Source organism: Rhinoderma darwinii, chromosome 4 (assembly GCF_050947455.1).
Source record: "Rhinoderma darwinii isolate aRhiDar2 chromosome 4, aRhiDar2.hap1, whole genome shotgun sequence".
Taxonomy (NCBI): domain Eukaryota; kingdom Metazoa; phylum Chordata; class Amphibia; order Anura; family Rhinodermatidae; genus Rhinoderma; species Rhinoderma darwinii.
The window spans coordinates 191,636,344-191,659,739 of NC_134690.1; the positions used below are offsets into that span (position 1 = coordinate 191,636,344).

General features: G+C 38.6%; 1 protein-coding gene across 1 annotated transcript in view; it reads left to right on the top strand.

The window, feature by feature from the left end:
- The window catches only part of COL19A1 (collagen type XIX alpha 1 chain), a 153,816-nt gene that overhangs the window by 14,211 nt on the left and 116,209 nt on the right, over nucleotides 1–23,396 (top strand). Inside the window, exons 4-5 of the mRNA XM_075863686.1 lie at nucleotides 8,591–8,641; nucleotides 11,176–11,220. Coding sequence (XP_075719801.1) covers nucleotides 8,591–8,641; nucleotides 11,176–11,220 — 96 coding nt within the window. The remainder of the gene's footprint in view (nucleotides 1–8,590; nucleotides 8,642–11,175; nucleotides 11,221–23,396) is intronic.

Sequence of the window (23,396 nt, forward strand, 5' to 3'; positions counted from 1 at the left end):
TTAAATCAAACCTGGTAATGTCTATGATTCTCACATACTCCTTGACACCTACAATACATCCTAACATAGAGCAGGGCAAAGTTGGAGGAGTGGCAGAACAAAAATATCCTGTGAAACGTTTAGGAATAGCAACCATTTTTCTACACAGCCTCCTCATTTCAGGGGCTCAAAAGTAATTGGACGAATTAACATTACCACAAATAAAATGTTTCTTTTTTTTTAATACTTTGTAGAGAATCCTTTACAGGCAATGACTGCCTAAAGTCTGGAACCCATTGACCTCACCAAACACTAAGTTTTCTCCTTTGTGATGCTTTGTCAGGCTTTTACTGCAGCGGTCTTCAGTTGTTGCTTGTTTGTGGGTCTTTCTGCCTTTAAGTTTTGTCTTAAACAAGTGAAATGCAAGCTTGATCGGTTTAAGATCTGGTGATTGACTTGGCCATTGCAGAATATTCCACTTCTTGCCTTAAAAAAACTCCTGGGTTGCTTTCGCAGTATGTTTTGGGGCATTGCCCATCTGTACTGTAAAGCGACGTCCAATCAACTTTGCTGCATTTGGTTGAATCTGGGCACAAAGTATATCCCTGAACACTTCAGAATTCATCCGGCTGCTTCTGTCTTCAGTCACATCATCAATAAAGACTAGTGACCCAGTGCCGGTGGCAGCCATGCATGCCCATGCCATCACACTGCCTCCACCATGTTTTACAGAGGATGTGGTGTGCTTTGGATCATGAACCATTCCAAGCCTTCTCCATACCTTCTTCCTCCCATCATTCTGGTACAGGTTTATCTTAGTTTCATCTGTCCAAAGAATGCTGTTCCAGAACTGGGCTGGCTTCTTTACATGTTGTTTGGCAAAGTCCAATCTGGCCTTTCTATTTTTGAGGCGGATTAATGGTTTTCACATTGTGGTGAACCCTCTGTATTTGCTCTCATGAAGTCTTCTCTTTATGGTAGACTTATATACTGATACACCTACTTCCAGGAGAGTGTTCTTCACTTGGGCAAATGTTGTGAAGTGGTTTTTATTAACCATGGAAAGGATTCTGCAGTTATCCACCACTGATGTCTTCGTGGACGTCCAGGCCTTTTGGAGTTCACGAGATCACCAGTGCACTATTTTTTTCAAGAATGTATCAAACTGTTGATTTGGCCACTCCTAACATTAGTGCTATTTCTCTGATGGATTTCTTAATTTTTTTCAGCCCAACGATGGTCTGTTTCACTTGCATTGAGAGCTTCTTTGACCTCATATTGTGGGTTCACAACAACAGCTTCTAAATGCAAATGCCACACCTGGAATCAACTCCAGACCATTTACCTGCTTAATGATGGATTAAGGAGGGAATAGCCCATGCAGCCCATTAAACAGCTTTTGAGATAATTGTCCAATTAGCTTTGGTGCCTTGAAAAAGAGCTAGCTACATATTATAGAGCTGTAATTCCTAAACCCTTCCTTAATGTGAATACTCTCAAATTAAAGCTGAGAGTCTGCACTTTAAGCCCTTATTGATTATATAACTGTATATTCAATATGTTTTGGTAAACCGCTAAAATGCCAAAACTTGTGTCACTGTCTAAATAATTCTGGACCTAACTGTACATGTGTATATGAAAGATATGGCAGTCGACCAAGAGCAATAAGTAACTTGCTGTAATTGCTGTTTTTTAGGCGGAACTGGAGTATCTGAAAAAGGGGAAATGGGAAAAAAAAGTGGTATCTTATGAGCACACATGTGGTTTTCCCTGACTATACAATTTAATTATCCTAAATATACTGTTTTTATTTGAAGGAATACCTTCCCCTCACAAAATTAAATCCAATGCTGAAAAAAATCTGTCCAGCTGTGGGTTATAACAAAAATGCAGATTTTGTTTTTCCATCATGTCATTTATATTACAGTAGCTCAACATTCGCCTAGAGAAAGAGTTTGTATAAAGGGAAAAACAACAATGTCAACACTTTGCCCGTCATCAATTTTTAATATGACCAAAGATCGAGGTACAGTATAGCAATCAGTCAAGTTTGTACCATTGTGCTAAAGACTATAATGGCTGAATACTGCTAGTCATAGTTCCAGTTTATAGTCTATAAATTTGAGATTGCCATATTATCCAGCTCAAAACAGGATAATGTCACGTAAATATATAGACAACTATTTCAAGCACTTTATCTAATCCTCTTTTGGCTATCATATTTAAATCTATAATTTCTTTAGAATTTCTTATACTGCCAAGCATGTGCAGTATAGTACCGTGTAGCCAATGCAGAGACTCATTGGTTTTTGATCTCTATGACTCTACAGTGATGCTTTATGCTAAACAGACGATGTTTATGTCATTCCACAATGGATAACACGACACAATGGCTCCTCTTTCAAACAGCTGTTACATCAGCCCACACTCACAGTAAAATAACAATCAGCCCCCTACTCGCAGTAAAATGACCATCAGCCCCCACTCACAGTAAAATGGCCATCAGCCCCCCACTCACAGTAAAATGACCATCAGCCCCCTATTTACAGTATAATGACCATCAGCCCCCTACTCACAGTAAAATGACCATCAGCCCCCCATTAAGGTGACCATCACCCACCCCCCCAGTAATATAAAATAGTATTTGATGGGGCTCCTCCTATGGGCTAATATGCTTGCAAAAGGGGTGGACCCTCAAAACATATTTCCCAGCTCAGTCACGAATGTTTTTTAATCCATGTAAGCATGAAATAACCTGATATTAATGGAATGCTGTATATAATTGCAATAGCAAAATCCATAAGTATTTAAAAAATGAAGTGCATGTGTTCCCGTCTATTTTTGAACCGTGTTTTATATCCTAGCAATCACCTGAAGGAGACCAATTAAGAATTGGTATCGGGAGAAATAAGATTTAAGGTTTCTTTTACGTCCTGGCAAAAACAGATGTTATAAATATTTCACCTCTTTGCTTTCGCAGATATAAACATACTTGTCTCTTTACATTAATGATGACTAATTCATGCCATAAAATTCCATATTTTAATTTAACAAAAATTTTATATGATAACATGATAGATAAATTTGTTCCACAAAGATTTAAAAATATATTTTATTCGTAATAAAAATTTAGTCTAAATTTCTAATTTTTAGGTCACTAATAATTCTCCCTGATTTCATAATGGATAAATCTCTCGCTTTTACATAACCAGCTGTTGATGAAGATCTATGTAATGTATAACACATTCTTTCAGGAGAAAATAAAACACAAATCTATACTGATAACAATGCCTGTCTCCAGAAATGACAATTACTGTAACAGCTGCTGTTCCATAACTTGCATATTGTTAATTCTTTGGATAAATATGTACTTTGTTCATGCCTAATTATTCTCCACTTCATGCTAAGTCCTTCCGCTTTTCTTTCTCCTCTCTGCATTTCACGTTCAACAGTAAATTTATGCTGGGCATGTAAGAAGGCGAGATGGAAAAAATCTCAACGGATCTCACTTGTTTATAGACTTTTATCAGGTTTTGTTCAAAAGAAAAAAGCAGTCTCCACATTTTAACATGAACTTCGGTATAGATTACCTTGTAGATTATGCCCGATACAATGGTGGTTCTTTGCCAAGCATATGCAGTCTTGAGTCTATATTATTTATCACTATACCCAAGGGTAAGGAAGGTACCTGCTTTACTAGGCTTTTAAAGGCTAAGTACAAAATAACACTTTGTGGTAAAAAAAATAGATAAACTGTTAAAACCAGGTATGATTAAATGTACTATTTTCTTCTGTTTTTCATTTAAAATAATTGTTTAATCTCAATAACCCTATTACTTCAGTATGCAAATAAGATTAGGGAGTGGTAAGAGTAGGGAGCCACAGCAGTACATTTTTACTTGTATAAAGTTATCTTGATCAATCTGCTTTGGAGAAGCCAAAAGTCCAAAGCAGGGTGGACCAAATTTAAGAGCCAGGCTAACCTGGGTTTCCAATAAAGCCATAATTAGAATAAATAATGAAGCCATAATAAGATCTGTCAACAGCATTCAGCCTTCATATTGAGTTTCAATGTAGCAAAAGAGTATTTGCTATAATGCACAGAAATGTAACAAATATTTATCACAAAAATGCTAGATTTTAAATTGTATGTTACATTGTTGTTGTAAACCATTTCATTGAATAGATGAAGATATTTGTCTATATGTACATAAAAATAAACTTCTATATTTTGTTATATTTCCTTATTCTACATTTTCCCTTTGATTTGCAGCACCCTTGTAACAATTTCTAGTGGTTTGTGCATTACACCTAAAAGGTTTTCATCTTCCCTTAAGGCTGGGTTTACACGACCTATTTTCAGACATAATGGAGGCGTTTTACGCCTCGAATTACGTCTGAAAAAACGGCTCCAATACGTCGGCAAACATCTACCCATTACTTTCAATCGGCTTTAAGATGTACTGTGCCGACGACCTGTCATTTTACGCGTTGCTGTCAAAAAGCGCATAAAATTATAGCCTCGTCAAAAGAAGTGCAGGACACTTCTTAGGACGTAATTGGAGCCGTTTTTCATTGACTCCAATAAAGAACAGCTGCAAATTACGTCCGTAAAAGACGCTCCGCAAAACGTGAGCACATCCAATTACGTCTGAAATTCAGGAGCTGTTTTAATCTTCCCCTAAAGGCTGGGTTTACACGACCTATTTTCAGACATAATGGAGGCGTTTTACGCCTCGAATTACGTCTGAAAAAACGGCTCCAATACGTCGGCAAACATCTACCCATTACTTTCAATCGGCTTTAAGATGTACTGTGCCGATGACCTGTCATTTTACGCGTTGCTGTCAAAAAGCGCATAAAATTATAGCCTCGTCAAAAGAAGTGCAGGACACTTCTTAGGACGTAATTGGAGCCGTTTTTCATTGACTCCAATAAAGAACAGCTGCAAATTACGTCCATAAAAGACGCCCCGCAAAACGCGAGTACATGCAATTACGTCTGAAATTCAGGAGCTGTTTTCTCCTGAAAACAGCTCCGTAATTTCAGACGTAATTGCAGTTATCGTGTGCACATACTCTTACTTTCTCATGTCAGTATTTTAGATATTTGCCAGTCCCTTCATACCAGACAGCCTAGTATCGCTCACTTTCTATGATATGTTTGCCACTATGACCAACACGGTTAATGGCATAGAAAATGCAGAAGAAAGAAGAGAAATAAAAGGGAAAAAAAATTAAGTGTTTAGTGTTCATTGAAAGACCAGATACCAAAGTAATGCACAACATGCAAAAGCTGAACAATTTAACAGTTGGGCAATACAGTTACTTTGCAACAATGCTCAAAGGGTTCACACAAAATCTGTAATTTACAGCAATTAAAAAGGTCATATTTGTGAAAACTATTTTCAATAAAAACTGTTTTGCCCATTTTTTGGGCAGATATCCCTTTTAAATAACTGGATACTTTTCATATATTTTGATTTCTATTCATTTTGTTATATTTTTAGTTGTTTTTTTGACATGTGTTAGAATGTCTTCTGGAAGTTGGTGATTATTGATTTAAGCTACACTAGTTGCTTTTTCTTCATTTATAAAGCACCGTTTTACTTGTTGAACAATATTACGGTTCTAGAGCAAGGTCTAACCTGTGTTCTGTGTGTTTTAATGTCATGTGAGCTTTGTTAACCACGAGAAGCATTGTGGCAGCCTCAAGGGTTATATGTGACCATCACTATTGATTAGACACAACAGAACTGTCTTCCTGAGGCATACTTTAAAGATAAGATCAATCATATAGACTTTGTTGTGTAAAGCAAATGAATAGAGCTATTAGCTTTGTTACTTACCATAAATTATTTTATTTGACTGGATTCTATGTAACTAATTAAGATATGATTACGAAATATTGGCTTCTTCGAATATGAAGTGGTCAGTATCCTTGTTAATGACAACAAAACATATATTATTTTTAAAATATGTAACTTGCATCATTGTTGGTTGCATTCATTGATTTGCACATGTTACATATAGCAATATAACCTGCTGTAGAGCACTCAGATATTCATGATATACAAATTGTCATCATATGCAAACTGTAATGTGTGAATTTCAGGGATGACATAGAAGAAAAAAAATAGCCTTTGGTTTATTTATGCCTTCATTCCTTCTTCTATAAAAACTGTAATAAAAGGGAATGCAGTCAGAAGACTAATAATGTCTAGGTGCTTTGTTGACTATAGATAAAAGTTAGAAAAATAGCTTCATTGTGGAGATCTGCCAGCCGCCAGGCTTAACCATGTTATGTGGAGTAAGACATACTGACGTATTCTTACAAACAATTTACTTTATAAATCCATCTTGAGTCTGAGATGTAGGGAATCCATCTTTAGCGTCAGGTTTACAGAATATTCATTTTTATGCTTAAAGCACTGAACAGTTGGATGCATTTTTTATCCAAAGCCAATTTGTTCATGTATCTATAGAAGAGTAAATCAAAATCTGTCGGTTGCTCAGGATTGGCCATGGCAGCTTTCCAGTACCTAAAAGAGAAATTAACCATCCAGAGACTTACGTGACATGCATAAAAAAATGTCAAAAGAGAGAGAAATGCAAAATCTGCAAAAAGGTCTGCAAGTAAAGCAATCAATCATACCATTGTGAAGTATATATGTTTGGCTTGAAAGTGGAATGTTAAATTGTAAGATAATTTGGTGGCAAATTTCTACTAAATTCATTAAAGAAAATGCTTAAATGATTGAAAACTATTTGACAGTTTATTAGCTCGTACTTATTTCAGTAATGTGCATAACTAGGTTACCAATTTTTTTTAACACCAATCTTAACCCAAAATGAGAACAAAAATGAGATCATATTAGAATAGAAATCTACCCAATGGCATCTCCTGACATATCAAACAGTATTGACATGTAAATGAGCTGGTGACCTCATAATTCTCTAAACAAAAGAGCAGTGTTCTATAAAATAAATTGTATTGCTTACTGTATACCATGGTGTAAAGGTGATTCTAATTACTCTAAGTTTTAGATTAATTATTAGAAAAGTACCGTAAAATAATATTATAGTAGTGAGTATGTTCACTAAATTAGGCTAGGGATTAGTACTCTTTAGGATTTCCCACCAGGCATCATGTGGTAGAATATTTAGTATTACCATGTGCACCATTACTCCCCACCAGCTTACAAAAAAATTGAAAAAGTAGGTCGGATCACAAAATATTGTCAAATATATAAGCTGCCATGGTACAAAGATCGAAATGAAGTGTAACATATATATATATATATATATATATATATTAATGTATACAATGCTCACCTCTGGGACCCCCACCATTCAGGAAAACAGGGATTCCCTGATGGCTATTAGGGGGGTTTTCCAAAAATCATATATTTTGACCTATTCACAGGATAGGTGATATTTTTGATTACTGGAGGCCCCATCGCTGGGACTCCCAATGGTCGTGAGAATGGGGAGAACCTTCTCACTGCACCTACCACAGTAACTAGAGCTTGAATAGAGCAGGGGTCAAGCATGCGCCCACCACTCCATTCATTGTCTACGAGAAAGATGGAAATAGCCGATTTCTGTACTCAGCTGTTTCCGTCATTCCCATAGACATTAAATGAAGCGGCAGGGCACATGCTGCTCCATTCAATGTCCTCCTCACTGGGGTCGAGCAGTGGGGAGGAACGAGGTGGGTTGTGACCCCCATTCTCATGATCGGTGGGGGGTCTTAGCGGTGGGGCCTCCAGCGATCATAAAATGATCACTTGTCCTGTGAATAGGTGATAAATTATGATTTTAGGAAAACCTCTTTAAGTGATCCTATCCATCCAAAAGGGGTGGAGAGAGACGCATGCGTGTGGCTCTATTTTGTAAGTTTAAGGGAATTACTGGCTTTGCCATCTCTATAGCTTTCGTAATATTCAGTAAAGAGGTCCAGGCGCATGCGTGGCCACCTCTTCTATGTGTGACTGCTATAAACGTTCAGATGGTCCGGGCTCCAGAGGTGGGATAGGGGCCTCCGCCAACTTTAATCCAACCCTGACAGTAATATATAAATGAGACAATATACTATGCATATAAAAATAAACCATGCAATATTAAAAAATAAAAAAAGTGAACATTACTCAAAAATGTGTCTGTCCAAACAGTGCTGACTGATTCCAAGAAGCAACCTGCAGAATTCTGAATGTAGCTCCAAATGTAAGAAGAGTAAATGATGCATAGTTACACAGCACTATATGCAGATTAAAACTCTTAAAATAAGTTTGAGCCTTGATTGAACTCCCACGCCTTGTAAGGTTTGCCCTAAAAATAAATATGATGAACAAGATTATCTTTTATAACTGTCTTTCAACCAACCTTTTCATGGTATTATGTTAGTTCTAAATGTGCATAAAAAAAAATGAAGGGTTGCCATCTGAATTATTTAGAGCACTTTTTTAGGCAAAGTGTCTATTTTCTTACCATAATGATTGCAGCATAAAATAATCAGTGCCAGATCCTGTTTCTCATATGTATAACGACTAGAAACATCATAAAATAAAGGTTAGCTTATTGAAAATGTTTATTTTTTTTTTTCCTTTCAGGGTGCTCCAGTCACTGAAGGAACTGGGATGGGCAGCCTGTACATGTTCAAGGTATTTCATAAATAGCAGTGCCATGCTGATGTCAGATGAAAAATAAATGGCCATCCTAAAACATATTGGGACAGATTTACTACTGTATATGTATACTGTAGAATGTGTAAAATGCGCCAAATTTTAGCGCAATTTGGCGCATTTCATTTTAGTCTATTTTAAGAACAGATGTTTGCACCTCACTAGGCACTTTTAAAAAGTGTCTTCAAAAGGGGCGTGGCTTAAAATATTCTAAGGTGCGCCAAATGAAAAGTAAGTCAACCAAGACTAGGGATAAGGAAGAGAAAAGTGTCTAGCATATCTAATACAAAGCGCCAAATTTATCATATAGCATACACCAGTGTGATAAATTTGACGTATATTTAGACTGCCTGGTCTAAGTTTATGCTGTCTAAATGTTACACAGCATTTGTAAATTTGCCCCATTGTGTGTCTCTTCGATCTACTACTCATATTACTACTCATCTACCTCTCATATAAGACTAAGCTCCATCTGGATGTTTTCCCATGAAGCAGTAAGTTTATGTTGCATATAAAGCAAAGGCTCACAAGTAAGTTATAAAGTTGTCCACAGTTATATTGCTACTAAGGTTTTATTCCAGTAAAAGGACTAAATATAAATCTTTCTCCCTTTCACCATCCTTTCTAAAAACTACACCTTGATATTTTTATGCTAAAACTATAGTCATCTGCCAAACCTATGAGTTCAGCCTTAACTATATTGCCCAAATTTATGACAATACAACAAAAGATCATACCATGCTTTGGAATTCTTTACAGGTGAACACAGTCTTCCTAAAACAAGAACAAGTAGACTCTCTCAGGAGAATTGCTTACATCGAATGATCCTTTCTATCAATCCTTCTTACAAAATTGAACACACATCTAAAACATTAACTTTCTACAAGTGCTCCAAGTACAAACCTTCTGCTCCTCAATTCACAATAATTATGTAATTTTCTACTAGAGATCCTAATAGAGAAATTACTGACTGGCTCATCTTCAGTCTTAAAAATCTTTTTTAAACTATAGGACTGTATCCTAAAGGCTCGAAACTCATTGAAACCCTCTTTTTTTAAAATCATAAAAGAAGAAATTGATTACCTTTTCAGATACATAAACTTAATTTATATTAGCTCACTCCCATGTTTTTCAACATATGTACAAATTCAAGAGAACTGTTACATATTATTAAAAGGGTTGTCTTAGTTTATATTAAAAAAAAGGTAAGCTTTTTTTCCCAAGAATAGCAGCACTTTTGTCCATGGAATGTACCTGATATTGCGGCTCAGCCCCATTCAAATGAATGCAGCTAAGATGCAATACCAGATATCGCTCATGAACATCTCCCATCTGATAGTCCTGTCCGCTTATTCAGATATACTTGTCGAATGTTTCAGTAGTTCCATGCAACACTTCCGACCTCATAAAAAATGTACAACTAACCTAACTAACCTCAATTGTTAGTCAACCGAGTCCATCAGATCCACCAGAACTTTCTTCTGTATCACCACTGAGCATTTGGGTAGTGCTCTGGTAGGAACCATTGTCATGGTCACTATCACAGGCATCAGACACTGTCAGCAGCAACTGTACTTGTCTATTCATCCAGTGATTGCATCTCACTTATAACACCATTCATAGTACAGATGTAGTCATCTTTATCTTGACTTTTAACGCATTGAATACATAGTGAAAATAAACTTTAACTTGCCTTTCTCAATGTCTTTTCAATGGCTTTTGTTATGCGATATCACTCTGCAGCAAGTTATCAGTCAAGATAAAGATGGCTACATCTGTACATAGCTACCTGACTGTGAGCTTTGACACATACATATTCTTTGGAAAAACAGGGCTATTTACTGTACTTTCTAAGAAGCTGTTAGTTCCAGAAACATTTAGGTAGAAATATTAGGTAGAACAGGTTTAGCGTCTGATCACCTGAGTTGTTTCGATAAATCTTAAATGAATATATTTTTTAAATCAGGACACATGAGAAGAATGTGGAGGATAAATATATATATATATATATATATATATATATATATATATATATATATATGTGTATCAGATTACCCCTTTAAGCCTGTCTGTCTAGAAAAAAAGAAAGTAACTGCAGCACAGCGAAAAGTTATATGTGGTGCTTACCTCTCGAATTGCTCAATATAATCAATAAAAAGAAAAAAAGGCAGCATTCCAGACTTGCATGAAAAAAAAGTGGATGTGTGACTTTTCAGCTCTCTCAATTTCTCTAGCCAAGAAAGGCTCAATTGAGAGAGCTGAAACTACAGGTGAATAAAAGATTCACTTTTTTCATGCAGGTCTGGATTGCTCCCTTTTTTTATTTTTCTTCTATCTATCTATCTATCTATCTATCTATCTATCTATCTATCTATCTATCTATCTATCTATCTATCTATCTATCTATCTATCTATCTATCTATCTATCTATCAATCATTTTTTTCTAATAGCACATTATAACTTAACTGTTTTAAACGCAATGTAAATTACACCTTTCTTTTCCTTTTTTTAGGGTGTTGCCTCTGCTGCTGTCACATCTGGACCACCCGGGCCTTCGGTTTGTATAATACCCTTATAGTTATTTACATTTTTTTTGCATTATAGTGAAGTTCAATTCAATTTCATTCGACACAATGAAATATTAATTTTGTTTAATTCATCTTTTTTTTTTATTGACTCTGTAATAACAATGCTTGCAGGTAATGGCATAACATGGCATGCTCAGTTTACTGGTCACTGCAGCAAGAAACCATTCAAATTGAATGCCACTGCTATTTAAAGTACGATGGGTACTATTGGAATCCAAACTTTTAAACTTTTCCCTTACATTTAACCGTGTTACCTCGATACAACTTTAGTGCCAACCCCTCTCCCCTCGGTTATTTGTCCTTCTGCTACAGACCTTCATTTTTGAGGATCCACAAGAGAATGTTTTCTGGGAATCGGTGAGCTTGGTTAGCGTTTAGCTGAAAACACCCCGGTCCCCTTCTACTCCTGGGACCGTTGCAGCATTCAGGATACTGTCGCCATCTAGCATTAGAATGTAGTGTGTGGCGGCACACACAACTTCCTGACACCATCGCACACTACGTCCTGACACTGGATGGCGTCAGGGCCCAGAGCGCTGGTGGCGTTGAAGCACACTATGTGGACCCAGTGTAGTGGAGTCGGCGGTCAGAGCAGAAGAGGAGCAAGGAGAGGTGAGTACATTTTGTTTTTGTCTGGTTGGAGGAATGAATGTATAGATCTAGAGTCACTTTCCACAGGGGGCACCTTGTGACACTTTTTTTTATAGGGGGCACTGTGTATCACTATTTACAAGAGGTACCCTGTAGAACATTTTGCAGGGGGCCCTGTGTGTGGCACTTTCTACAATGACATTATTTACTTTTCTAACTCTTCTTTTGTAAAAAGTACTTTAAAAATGTCCCCACATTTATCCCTAAATTGCTTATGAGTATACTGAGTAGATGATGCCAGATCCATCTTCTTAATTTTTACCATATTCCTCAAATCTTTCTCAATCTTATTTATCAAGAGAGGCAATTCATATATTCAGTCCCTCAAAATATTCCTCTTTGCGACCATGAACACCATGAATGTGGGCAGAGGTTGGTATATTATTATTGCCTGCTTCTTAAACATTAAACATACAAATCCAGTATCAACTTAACTAGTTCTTTAACCTTCTCCTGAAATATCATCATCTTAGAACAGGACCAAAAGCAGTGCATCGAATCTGCTTTAGGCAACGTATATTTGGAGCATTCTTGTCTATACCCTTCAATATACTTTTCAAGGGAAATGTTGAACGCATTAAAGGCTTGATTAACAAGCTTGAATTAAATATTTCTCCACTTCTCTGAGTAACATATCCTATTGATATGCCACAGACCCTTCTATAGTCTTTCACTTTCTTGTATCGTAGAGAGGTCAGTCTTCAGATCTTTTATTTATCTATATGACCATCCAACTTTAAATTGTCTTCTATATGTCTGAGCATTTTATATTTTTGGTCTATTGAGATCTTGACTGTCCCAAAATGGCTCTCAAACCTATTAGATGACAAACTGCCAACTTCGTCCCCATTCATAGGTCTAATGTCATGCTGTAAGTGAATAAAAGCAAACTTAGTGACTTTGGGCTTCATTAAAACCCAACGTCGATCTGTCATGTTCCTTAAATAGTTGGTCGACTTTAGCTAAATTATTTCCTTTCTAAGTTTTAAAAACTCGGAGGTCTATGAGAGATTTTATTCTGAAATGCTAATCACTGGACAAGTAATTACACAGAAATGGCAAAATGGTGTTAAGCCAAACAGGTTAGGCCCCATAGCAAACTTTTGAATGTTCCAGCTCGAGCATGAACATTGATCAGCTCCATGTAAAATACATTCATTGCATTTAATTGTCAGATCAAATACCAGACGAAAAAAAATCTAGATCCCAGACCAGATCACGAAGTTAAGGGGCCCAGCCCAAAGTCAGATTTTATGTCCACCTCCCTCAAAGAAAAAATATGTGTTGAAGACAGTATTGCTATAAGACAGCTTTTAGACCCCATGCATATTAACTTATTTTTGCGGCCGCAATTCACTCGCAAATCAACGGCTGAATTGCGGCCCCATTCATTTCAATGGGCCCATGCACACGACCGTGGTTTCCACGGTTCGTGCATGGCCCAGGAGCCTGAACCGCAAAAAGAACGGATATGTCTTACTACGGCTGTGTTTTGCGGGCTCATAGATAATAGATAATTAATGCGATTTGCGGGCCGGCCCGTGGGTAACACTCCGCGGCCGTCCGACCCAAAAATCACGGCCGTGCACATGGCTACCGTCATGTGCATGAGGTCTTAGAGCACATGCTTGACTTTGTCCCAGATGTACACTACATTGTCCCAGATCTACACTGTCCCTGGAAATGAGTTTATGATGAAAATCAGCATTGTGGCGTTTGGAACCTGGCACTGAAAATGAATCAGATCTGCCCCCAAATTATTTGCTCCGTTATATACAGATGTGTCCTTCCTTACCTTTTCTCTTATTTTAACATATCCTAGGATGTGTGCCGCGAAATAACCTGCTTTGAAAAAAAAAATCATGCTTTTGCTATACAGGAAAGACAGCGGGAGCTCAGGGAGTTAAATGCATTGCTGAAGTCTTGGTGTAGAGGAGAAGGCTTTGGGTTCCTAGAGCACTGGGCTGACTTTTCATTGGGGTACAAACTGTATTCTGCCGATTTGCACTTAAATGGAAGGGGGTCCGCTGTGCTGGTGGGAAAGAATTCTAGCTGGGGTGGTGGAGTATTTAAACTAGAGCTGAGGAGTGAGTTCAATGTAGAAAATAAAGGGGTAGTTAGGTTAGAGAGGGGTCAGACTATATTGGTGGGGAGAGAAACAGACTGTGGGGAGAGGATAAGGAGATCCTTTTGTTACAAAACAGCAATGAAAATAAAAATGCCCAAATAATATCAAATGATCACATTTCTGATACTGAAAGTGAAAAATTGAAAGGCAAGTTAAAGTGTATGTTCACAAATGCCAGAAGTCTAGCAAGCAAAATGGGGGAGCTTGAGGCCTTGGTAATGGAGGAACATACTGATATAGTTGGTGTTGCTGAAACATGGCTGGACTCTTCACATGACTGGGCTGTAAATCTACGAGGTTTTACACTGTTTCGGAAAAACAGGGCAAATAGGAAAGGTGGTGGTGTATGTCTGTATGTGGGAAGTGATATAAAGGTGGGTGTGAAAGAAACAATAGTGGGTGAAGATTGTGAGGAGGTTGAAACCTTGTGGGTGGAATTACAAAGCGAGGTAAACACTGGAAATATTACTTTTGGTGTAATCTATATACCCCCCAATATAACTGAGGAGATAGAAGGTCAAATATATATAAACAAATGGAGCAGACTGCACAGGCGGGTACTGTAGTGATAATGGGAGATTTTAATTACATGGATTTTAATTGGCGTCATGGTTCGACTTCAACTGCAAAGGGGAGAAATTTCCTCAACCTGCTGCATTAAAATTTATGGGCCAGTTTGTGGAAGACCTGACTAGAGGTGAAGCTCTGTTGGATCTGGTCATTTCTAATAATGCAGAGCTTGTTGGGAACGTCGATGTTCGTGAAAACCTCGGTAACAGTGATCACAATATAGTTATATTTTACCTATACTGTAAAAAACAAACACAGGCTGGGAGGGCAAAAACACTTAATTTTAAGAAGGCCAATTTCCCCAGGATGGGGAAATGAGGGCTGCAATTCAGGATATAGACTGGGAAGAACTAATGTCAAATAATGGTACAAATGATAAATGGGAGATCTTAAAATCTACTTACCGTAATTATAGTGCAAAATTTATTCCTGTAGGTAACAAGTATAAACAACTAAAATTAAACCCCACATGGCTTACACCTTCTGTAAAAAGGGCAATATATGACAAAAAAAAGGGCATTTGAAAAATACAAATCTGAGGGTACATCTATAGCCTTTTTAAATTATAAAGAGCTTAATAAAATCTGTAAAAAGATAATAAAATCAGCAAAAATACAAAATGAAAGGCAGGTGGCCAAGGATATTACAACAAATCCCCAAAAATTCTTCAAGTATATAAATGCAAAAAAGCCAAGGTCTGAACATGTAGGACCCCTAAATAGTGGTAATGGGGAGTTGGTCACAGGGGATTAAGAGAAGGCAGAGTTACTAAATGGGTTATTTAGCTCTCTATATACAACAGAAGAAAGAGCAGATGATGTAGCCGGTGCCAGTGCTGTTAATATATCAGTTGATATACTGAATTGGCTGAATGTAGATATGGTTCAAGCTAAATTAAATAAAATAAGTGTACACCAGGCCCCGTGGCCAGAAGGGTTACACCCTAGAGTTCTTAAAGAGCTTAGTTCAGTTATTTCTGTGCCCCTCTTCATAATATTTAGAGATTCTCTAGTGACTGGTATAGTGCCAAGGAGGGCCGCCATAAGGGCAGTACTAGTGGTACTCCCTTCACGGGCCCGGCCACATGGCTGAAGAAAAGGGGCCATCCGGGCTGTCGTCGCCCGCCCAGACTGTCGGCCCGCCTCGCAACCTTCGCGGGCCCCCCCTATCAATGCTTGCGTGCCCCCCCCTGCAGACCTGTTGTAACTTCACAAACTGGACAGGGAGGATGCAGCATGAGAAGCAGAAGCTCCGTGTGGAGATTCGGCCCCACAGCCAGCTTCTTCTCTACACAGCCAACTGGACCCGCAGGCTGGTGAGTGTTTCCCCTCTCTCCATCCTGCTTCCCATTCCTCCTGACCCCACTTGTAGAATATATAAATTATGTTAAAATGCTTTTGGTTTGTTTTTTTTTTCGTTTTCCTAGCGTTTTTGCTGCGATTATATAAAAATCGCGGCAAAACCGCGGGGTTTGTGCGGCGATTACGAAAATTGCATAAAAAAAGCATACAAAACATGAAAAAAATAGTGCTGTTAGGCTATATTCTCACAGTGCGGTCAAATCACGTTTTTGCCTCTATTCTGCAAAAATTGTGGGAAAAAAATGGGATTTGACCGCACTGTGTAACTAGCCTTATTCAGACGGCCGTGTTTGGTCCGTGATATACGGAGCGTGTATCGGCAGTATTTCCCCGGCCAACCACAATTCATGGAGCTGGGCTCCTAGCATCACAGTTATGAATCATGCTAGGAGTCCCTGCCTCTCCGCAGGATTACTGCCCCATACTGTAATGATGCAATGATGCTTTCAGTACTGGACCAGGGACAGTATTTCCACAAGAAGGGAGGGACTTCTATGATTATAGATAACTGTGATGCTAGAAACCCGGCTCCCTGAACTGTGGTCGGTCCGGGAAATATAGCCGATACACAGTCCGTATATCACAGACCGAACATGGACGTCTGAATAAGGCCACTTACTTGTCTCCTATTTTTGGTGCGGATTGCGCATTGAGAATTCACTACAAATTACAATATAAGGCAATATTCAGACGAACGAGTAGGGCTTGTGTTTTATTCCACGAGCGCAGTAGAGCCACATGTGGGACATTTCTAAAAACTGCAGAATCTGGGCAATACATATTTAGTAGTGTTTCTCTGGTAAAAGCTTCTTTGTTACAGAAAAAAAATGAATACAATTGAAATTCAGCAAGAAAAATGAAATTTGCAAATTTCACCTCCACTTTGCTTTAATTCCTGTGAAATGCCTGAAGGGTTAAAAAACTTTCTAAATGCTGTTTTGAATACTTTGAGGGGTCTAGTTTTTAAAATGGAGTGTTTTATCAGGGTTTCTAATACATAGGCCCCTCAAAGCCACTTCAGAACTCAAGAGGTACCTTAAAAAAAAGGCTTTTGAAATTTTCTTAAAAATATGAGAAATTGCTGTTTATGTTCTAAGCCTTGTAACGTCCAAGAAAAATAAAAGAATGTTCAAAAAACGATGCCAATCTAAAGTAAACATATGGGAAATGTGAACTAGTAACTATTTTGGGTGGTATAACCGTCTGTTTTACAAGCAGATGCATTTAAATTCTGAAAAATGCTATTTTTTCAAAATTTTCTCTACATTTTGCAATTTTTCACCAATAAACACTGAATATATCGACCAAATTTTACCACGAACATGAAACCCAATGTGTCACGAGAAAACAATCTCAGAATCGCTTGGGTAGGTTTAAGCATTCCGACGTTATTACCACATAAAGTGAAATATGTCAGATTTGAAAAATGGGCTCTGAGCCTTAACCCCTTCCCGCTCCTGGACGTACTATTACGTCATGGCAGCTGTATCGTTCGCGCTCCATGACGGAATAGTACGTCTCGGGAGTAACGGCCATTTCGGCCGTCCTTCCGACACATACAGGAGCTGTGACAGCTGCTGTCTTGTTCAGCAGCTGTCACAGCTCCTACAGCGGGGACCGATCGCTGTGTCCCCGCTGATTAACCCCTTAAAAGCTGCGTTCTATAGAGATCGCGGCTTTTTAGGGGTTAAGCTGCCATCGCCGGCCTGCTACACGATAGCGGCCGGCGATGGTGACTATGGCAACCGGACACCAAACAATGGCGTCCGGCTACGTCAGGACCCACTATGCTTGCTGTCAGTGAGTAGCTGACAGTTCTAATACACTGCACTACGCATGTAGTGCAGTGTATTAGAATAGCGATCAGGGCCTCCTGCCCTCAAGTCCCCTAGTGGGACAAAGTAATACAGTAAAAAAAAAGTTAAAAGAAGTTGTGTAAAAATAAGAAAATAAAAGTTTTAAAAGTATTAAAAGTAAAAATCCCCCTTTTTCCCTTATCAGTCATTTATTATTAATAAAAATATATAAACAAACAAATAAACTGTACATAATTGGTATCGCCGCGTCCGTAACGGCCTGAACTACAAAATTATTTCATTATTTATCCCGCACGGTGAACGCCGTAAAGGAAAATAATAATAAACCGAACCACAATCACAATTGTTTGGTCACTTCACCTCCCAAAAAATGGAATAAAAAGAGATCAAAAAGTCGCATGTACCGAAAAATGGTACTGATCGAAACTACAGTTCGTTACGCAAAAAATAAGTCCTCGCACGGCTTTATTGATTGAAAAATAAAAACGTTATGGCTCTTAGAATAAGGCAACACAAAAAGTAAATGATTGTTTACAAAACGTATTTTATTGTGCAAACGCCATAAGACATAAAAAAAAACTATAAACATCTGGTATCGACGTAATCGTATCGCCCCGCAGAATAAAGTGAATATGTCATTTATAGCGCACGGTGCACGCAGTAAAAAAAAAATAATAAAAAAACAATAGTAGAATTGCTGTTTATTAGTCACCACGCCACCTAAAAATAGAATAAAAACTGATCAAAAAGCCGCATGCACCCCAAGAAAACTACAATGCATTCCTCAAGGGGTCTAGTTTCCAAATTGGGGTCACTTTTTGGGGGTTCCCAATGTTTTGGCACCACAAGACCTCTTCAAACCGGACATGGTGCCTAATAAAAAAGAGGCCTCAAAATCCACTAGGTGCTCCTTTGCTTCGGAGGCCGGCGCTTCAGTCCATTACCGCACTAGGGCCACATGTGGGATATTTCTCAAAACTGCAGAATCTGGGCAATACGTATTAAGTTGCGTTTCTGTGATAAATCCTTTTGTGTTATAAAAAAAATGGTATAAAGAGGATTTTCTGACAAAAAAAAAAATGTAAATTTCACCTCTACTTTGCTCTAAATTTCTGTGAAACACCTAAAGAGTTCATAAACTTTCTAAATGCTGTTGTGAATACTTTGAGGGGTCTAGTTTCTAAAATGGCGTATTTGATAGGGGTTTCTAATATATGGGCCCCTCAAAGCAACTTCAGAACTGAACTGGAACCTAAAAAAATAAATAAATGAGGCAATACTTCGCTTCTTACATTATACTGATAATGAGCCGTGCCCACCCCGAGATGACCCCAGTTTTGACCGTTTGTATAAACGGAGACCCCTATTAGACCGTTCCAGTGCCCGGTTTTCCCAAGCATTCACCCCCGAGACGTTTTTTTCTATTGATGAGTCCCTGGTACATTTTAAAGGGAGGGTTCAATTCCGCGAGTACCTGCCGGGTAAGAGGGCAAGGTATGGCGTGAAGATGTCTAAGCTGTGCGAGAGTGCATCCGGGTATACCTACAGGTTTAGGATATATGAAGGAAAGGCCACCCCCAAACCAGACTGCATCCTGGACTACAATAGGTACATGGGAGGTGTGGACTTGTCAGATCAAATCCTGAAGCCCTACAGCGTCATGCGGTGTGGTATAAGAAGCTGGCCGGGCACATCATACAGATGGCATTGTACAATGCGTACGTGCTACGTCGATGTGCAGGCCAGACGGGAACTTTCCTGGAATTTCAAGAGGTGATTATCAAGAACCTAATCTTTAGGGACCAAGAAGGGGGGGCACCCAGTACTTCTGGAAGCGGGGCCACACGCATCGTACCAAGGCGGCAACACTTTCCAGGAGAAGTTCCCCAAACTGGCAAGAAGGGAAAAAGAGGTGCAAAGTCTGCTATAAGGGATGACACAATATATCAATGTGACACGTGTCCCGAATAATCAGAGCTCTGTATGAAAGTCAGTTTTAAAATTTATCATACATCCCTTGGTTTATAATTTACCCCAATTTTACTTACCCTGATGCACTCCGCACAGCTTATCCCCCCTCGTCTTTCCCCTCTGAGCCCTGCTGTGTGTCCAGGCAGCTGATAACAGCCACATGTAGGGTATTGCCATACCCGGGAGAACCCACATTACAGTTTATGGGGTGTAGGTCTCTGGTCAAAATGCTCACTACACCTCTAGATGAATGCCTTAAGGGTGTAGTTATTAAAACGGGGTCACTTCTTGCGGGTTTCAACTGTACTGGTACCTCAGGTGCTTCTGCATACATGACTTCGCACTAGAAAATCCCCAGTAGGCCAAATGGTGGTCCTTTCCTTCTGAGCCCTCCCCTGGGCCCAAACGGCAGTTTATCACAACAAATGGGGTATTGCGGCACTCAGAACAAATTGCGCAACAAAATGGGGTATTTTGTTTCTTGTGAAAATATGAAATTTTCAGCCAAAACTACATATTATTTGAAAAAAATAATTTTGTTTTCATTCCCAGCCCAATTCAAATAAGTTCTGTGAAAAAACTATGGGGTATAGTTTCCAAAATGGGGTCACTTCTGATGGGTTTCCGTTGCTTTGATACCTCTGGGGCTCTGCAAATGCGACATGGCACCCGAAAACCAAACCAGCAAAATCTGTACTCCAAAGAACACACAGCGCTCCTTCCCTTCTGAGGCCTCCCATGGGCCCAAACGGCAGTTTATTGCCACAAATGGGGTATTGCTGCACTCAGGAGAAATTGGGCAAAAAAATTGAGCATTTTGTTCCCTGTGAAAATAAGAAATTTTGATAAAAAATGACATCTTATTGGAAAACGTTTCATTTTTTTAATGTCACAGCCCAATTGAAATAGGTGCTGTAAAAAAACTGTGTGGTCAAAATGCTAACAACAACCATAAATGAATTCCTTGAGGGGTGTAGTTTCCAAAATGGGGTCACTTTTGGTGGGTTTCTATTGCTTTGATACCTCTGAGGCTCTGCAAATGCGACATGGCACCCGAAAACCAATCCAGCAAAATCTGTACTCCAACAAACATATAGCGCTCCTTTCCTTCTGAGCCCTCCCATGGGCCCAAACGGCAGTTTATCACCACAAATGGGGTATTGCCACACTAAGGACAAATTGGGCAACAAAATGGGGTATTTTGTTCCCTGTGAAAATAAGAAATTTTGATCACAAATTACATTTTATTGGAAAAAATGACATTTTTTTCATTTCACAGCCCATTTCAAATACGTGCTGTGAAAAAACTGTGCGGTCAAAATGGTAACAACAACCATAAATGAATTCCTTGAGGGGTGTAGTTTCCAAAATGGGGTCACTATTGGGGGATTCCTACTGTTTTGGCACCTCAACACCTTTTCAAACTTGGCATGCTGCCTAAAATATATTCTAATAAAAAAAAGAGGACTTAAAATGCACTAGGTGCTTCTTTGCTTCTAGGGCTTGTGTTTTAGTCCACGAGCGCAGTAGGGCCACATGTGGGACATTTCTAAAAACGGCAGAATCTGGACAATACATATTTAGTAGTGTTTCTCTGGTAAAACCTTCTGTGTTACAGAAAAAAATGAATAAAATTGAAATTCAGCAAGAAAAATGAAATTTGCAAATTTCACCTCCACATTGCTTTAATTCCTGTGAAATGCCTGAAGGGTTAAAAAACTTTCTAAATGCTGTTTTGAATACTTTGAGGGGTCTAGTTTTTAAAATGGGGTGTTTTATCAGGGTTTCTAATACATAGGCCCCACAAAGCCACTTCAGAACTCAAGAGGTACCTTAAAAAAAGGCTTTTGAAATTTTCTTAAAAATATGAGAAATTGCTGTTTATGTTCTAAGCCTTGTAACGTCCAAGAAAAATAAAATAATGTTCAAAAAACGATGCCAATCTAAAGTAGACATATGGGAAATGTGAACTAGTAACTATTTTGGGTGGTATAACCGTCTGTCTTACAAGCAGATGCATTTCAATTCTGAAAAATGCAATTTTTTCAAAATTTTCTCTAAATTGTGCAATTTTTCACCAATAAACACTGAATATATCGACCAAATTTTACCACAAACATGAAGCCCAATGTGTCACGAGAAAACAATCTCAGAATCGCTTGGGTAGGTTTAAGCATTGCGACGTTATTACCACATAAAGTGAAATATGTCAGATTTGAAAAATGGGCTCTGAGCCTTAAGGCCAAAACTAGGCTGCGTCCTTAAGGGGTTAAGGCCAAAACTAGGCTGCGTCCTTAAGGGGTTAACATCCATTGTGGGGAAAATGTTTGAGGGGCTATTGAGGGACTATATACAGGAGTATGTGACAAAAAATAGTATTATAAGTGACAGCCAGCACGGTTTTACTAAGGACAGAAGTTTTCAAACCAACCTGATTTATTTTCATAAAGAGGTAAGCAGAAGCCTAGACAGAGGGGCCGCTGTGGATATAGTGTTTTTAGACTTTGCAAAAGCATTTGACACTGTCCCTCACAGACGTCTAATGGCTAAATTAAGGACTATATATTTAGAAAGTATAGTTTGTAATTGGATTGAGAATTGGCTCAAGGACCGTATCCAGAGAGTTGTGGTAAATGATTCCTACTCTGAATGGTCCCCGGTTATAAGTGGTGTACCCCAGGGTTCAGTGCTGGGACCACTATTATTCAACTTATTTATTAATGATATAGAGGATGGGATTAATCGCACTATTTCTGTTTTTTCAGATGACACCAAGCTATGTAGTATTGTTCAGTCTATGGAAGATGCTCATGAATTGCAAGTGGATTTAAACAAACTAATTGTTTGGGCATCCACTTGGCAAATTAAGTTTAATGTAGATAAATGTAAAGTTATGCATCTGGGTATTAGGCTGTGAAAATGAAAATTTAGCTCAGATTTTTTCATTTTCACAAATAAAAAAAGGAGAAAAAGCCCCTGAGATTTGTTAAGCAACCTCTTCTGAGCACAGCAATACCCCATATGTGGTTATAAACTGCTGTTTGAACCCACGGCAGGGCTTAGAATGGATAGAGCGCTATTTGACTTTTGGAGCTCAAATTTTGCTGGAATGGTTTTCGGGTGCCATGTCACATTTGCAAAGTGCCTGCAGGGCCAAAACAGTAGAAACCCCTCAAAAGTGACCCCGTTCTGAAACCAAACCCCTTAAGGAATCTATCTAGGGGTATAGTGAGCATTTAGACCCCTTTAGACCCCTTTTGCAGAATTTATTGTAATTAGGCCGTAAAAATTAATATCAACATTTTTTCCACTAAAAAATAGAATTTTTTCATTTTCACAAGGATTAAAGGAGAAAAAGCACCCCAATATTTGTAAAGCAATTTCTCCAGAGTACGGAAATACGCCACATATGGTCATAAACTGCAGTTTGGACACACGGCAGGGCTCAAAGAAAGGAGCGCTATTTGGCATGCAGATTTAGCTGTATTGGTCTTTGGGCGCCATATCGCATTTGCAAAACCCTAAGTTACCAGAGTACAGTGGAAGCCCCAAGAAGTGACCCCATTTTGGAAACTACATCCCTCAAGGCATTTATCATTTGCCTCGACATATGACAGGGCTCAGAAGATGAGAGCAACATGCGCATT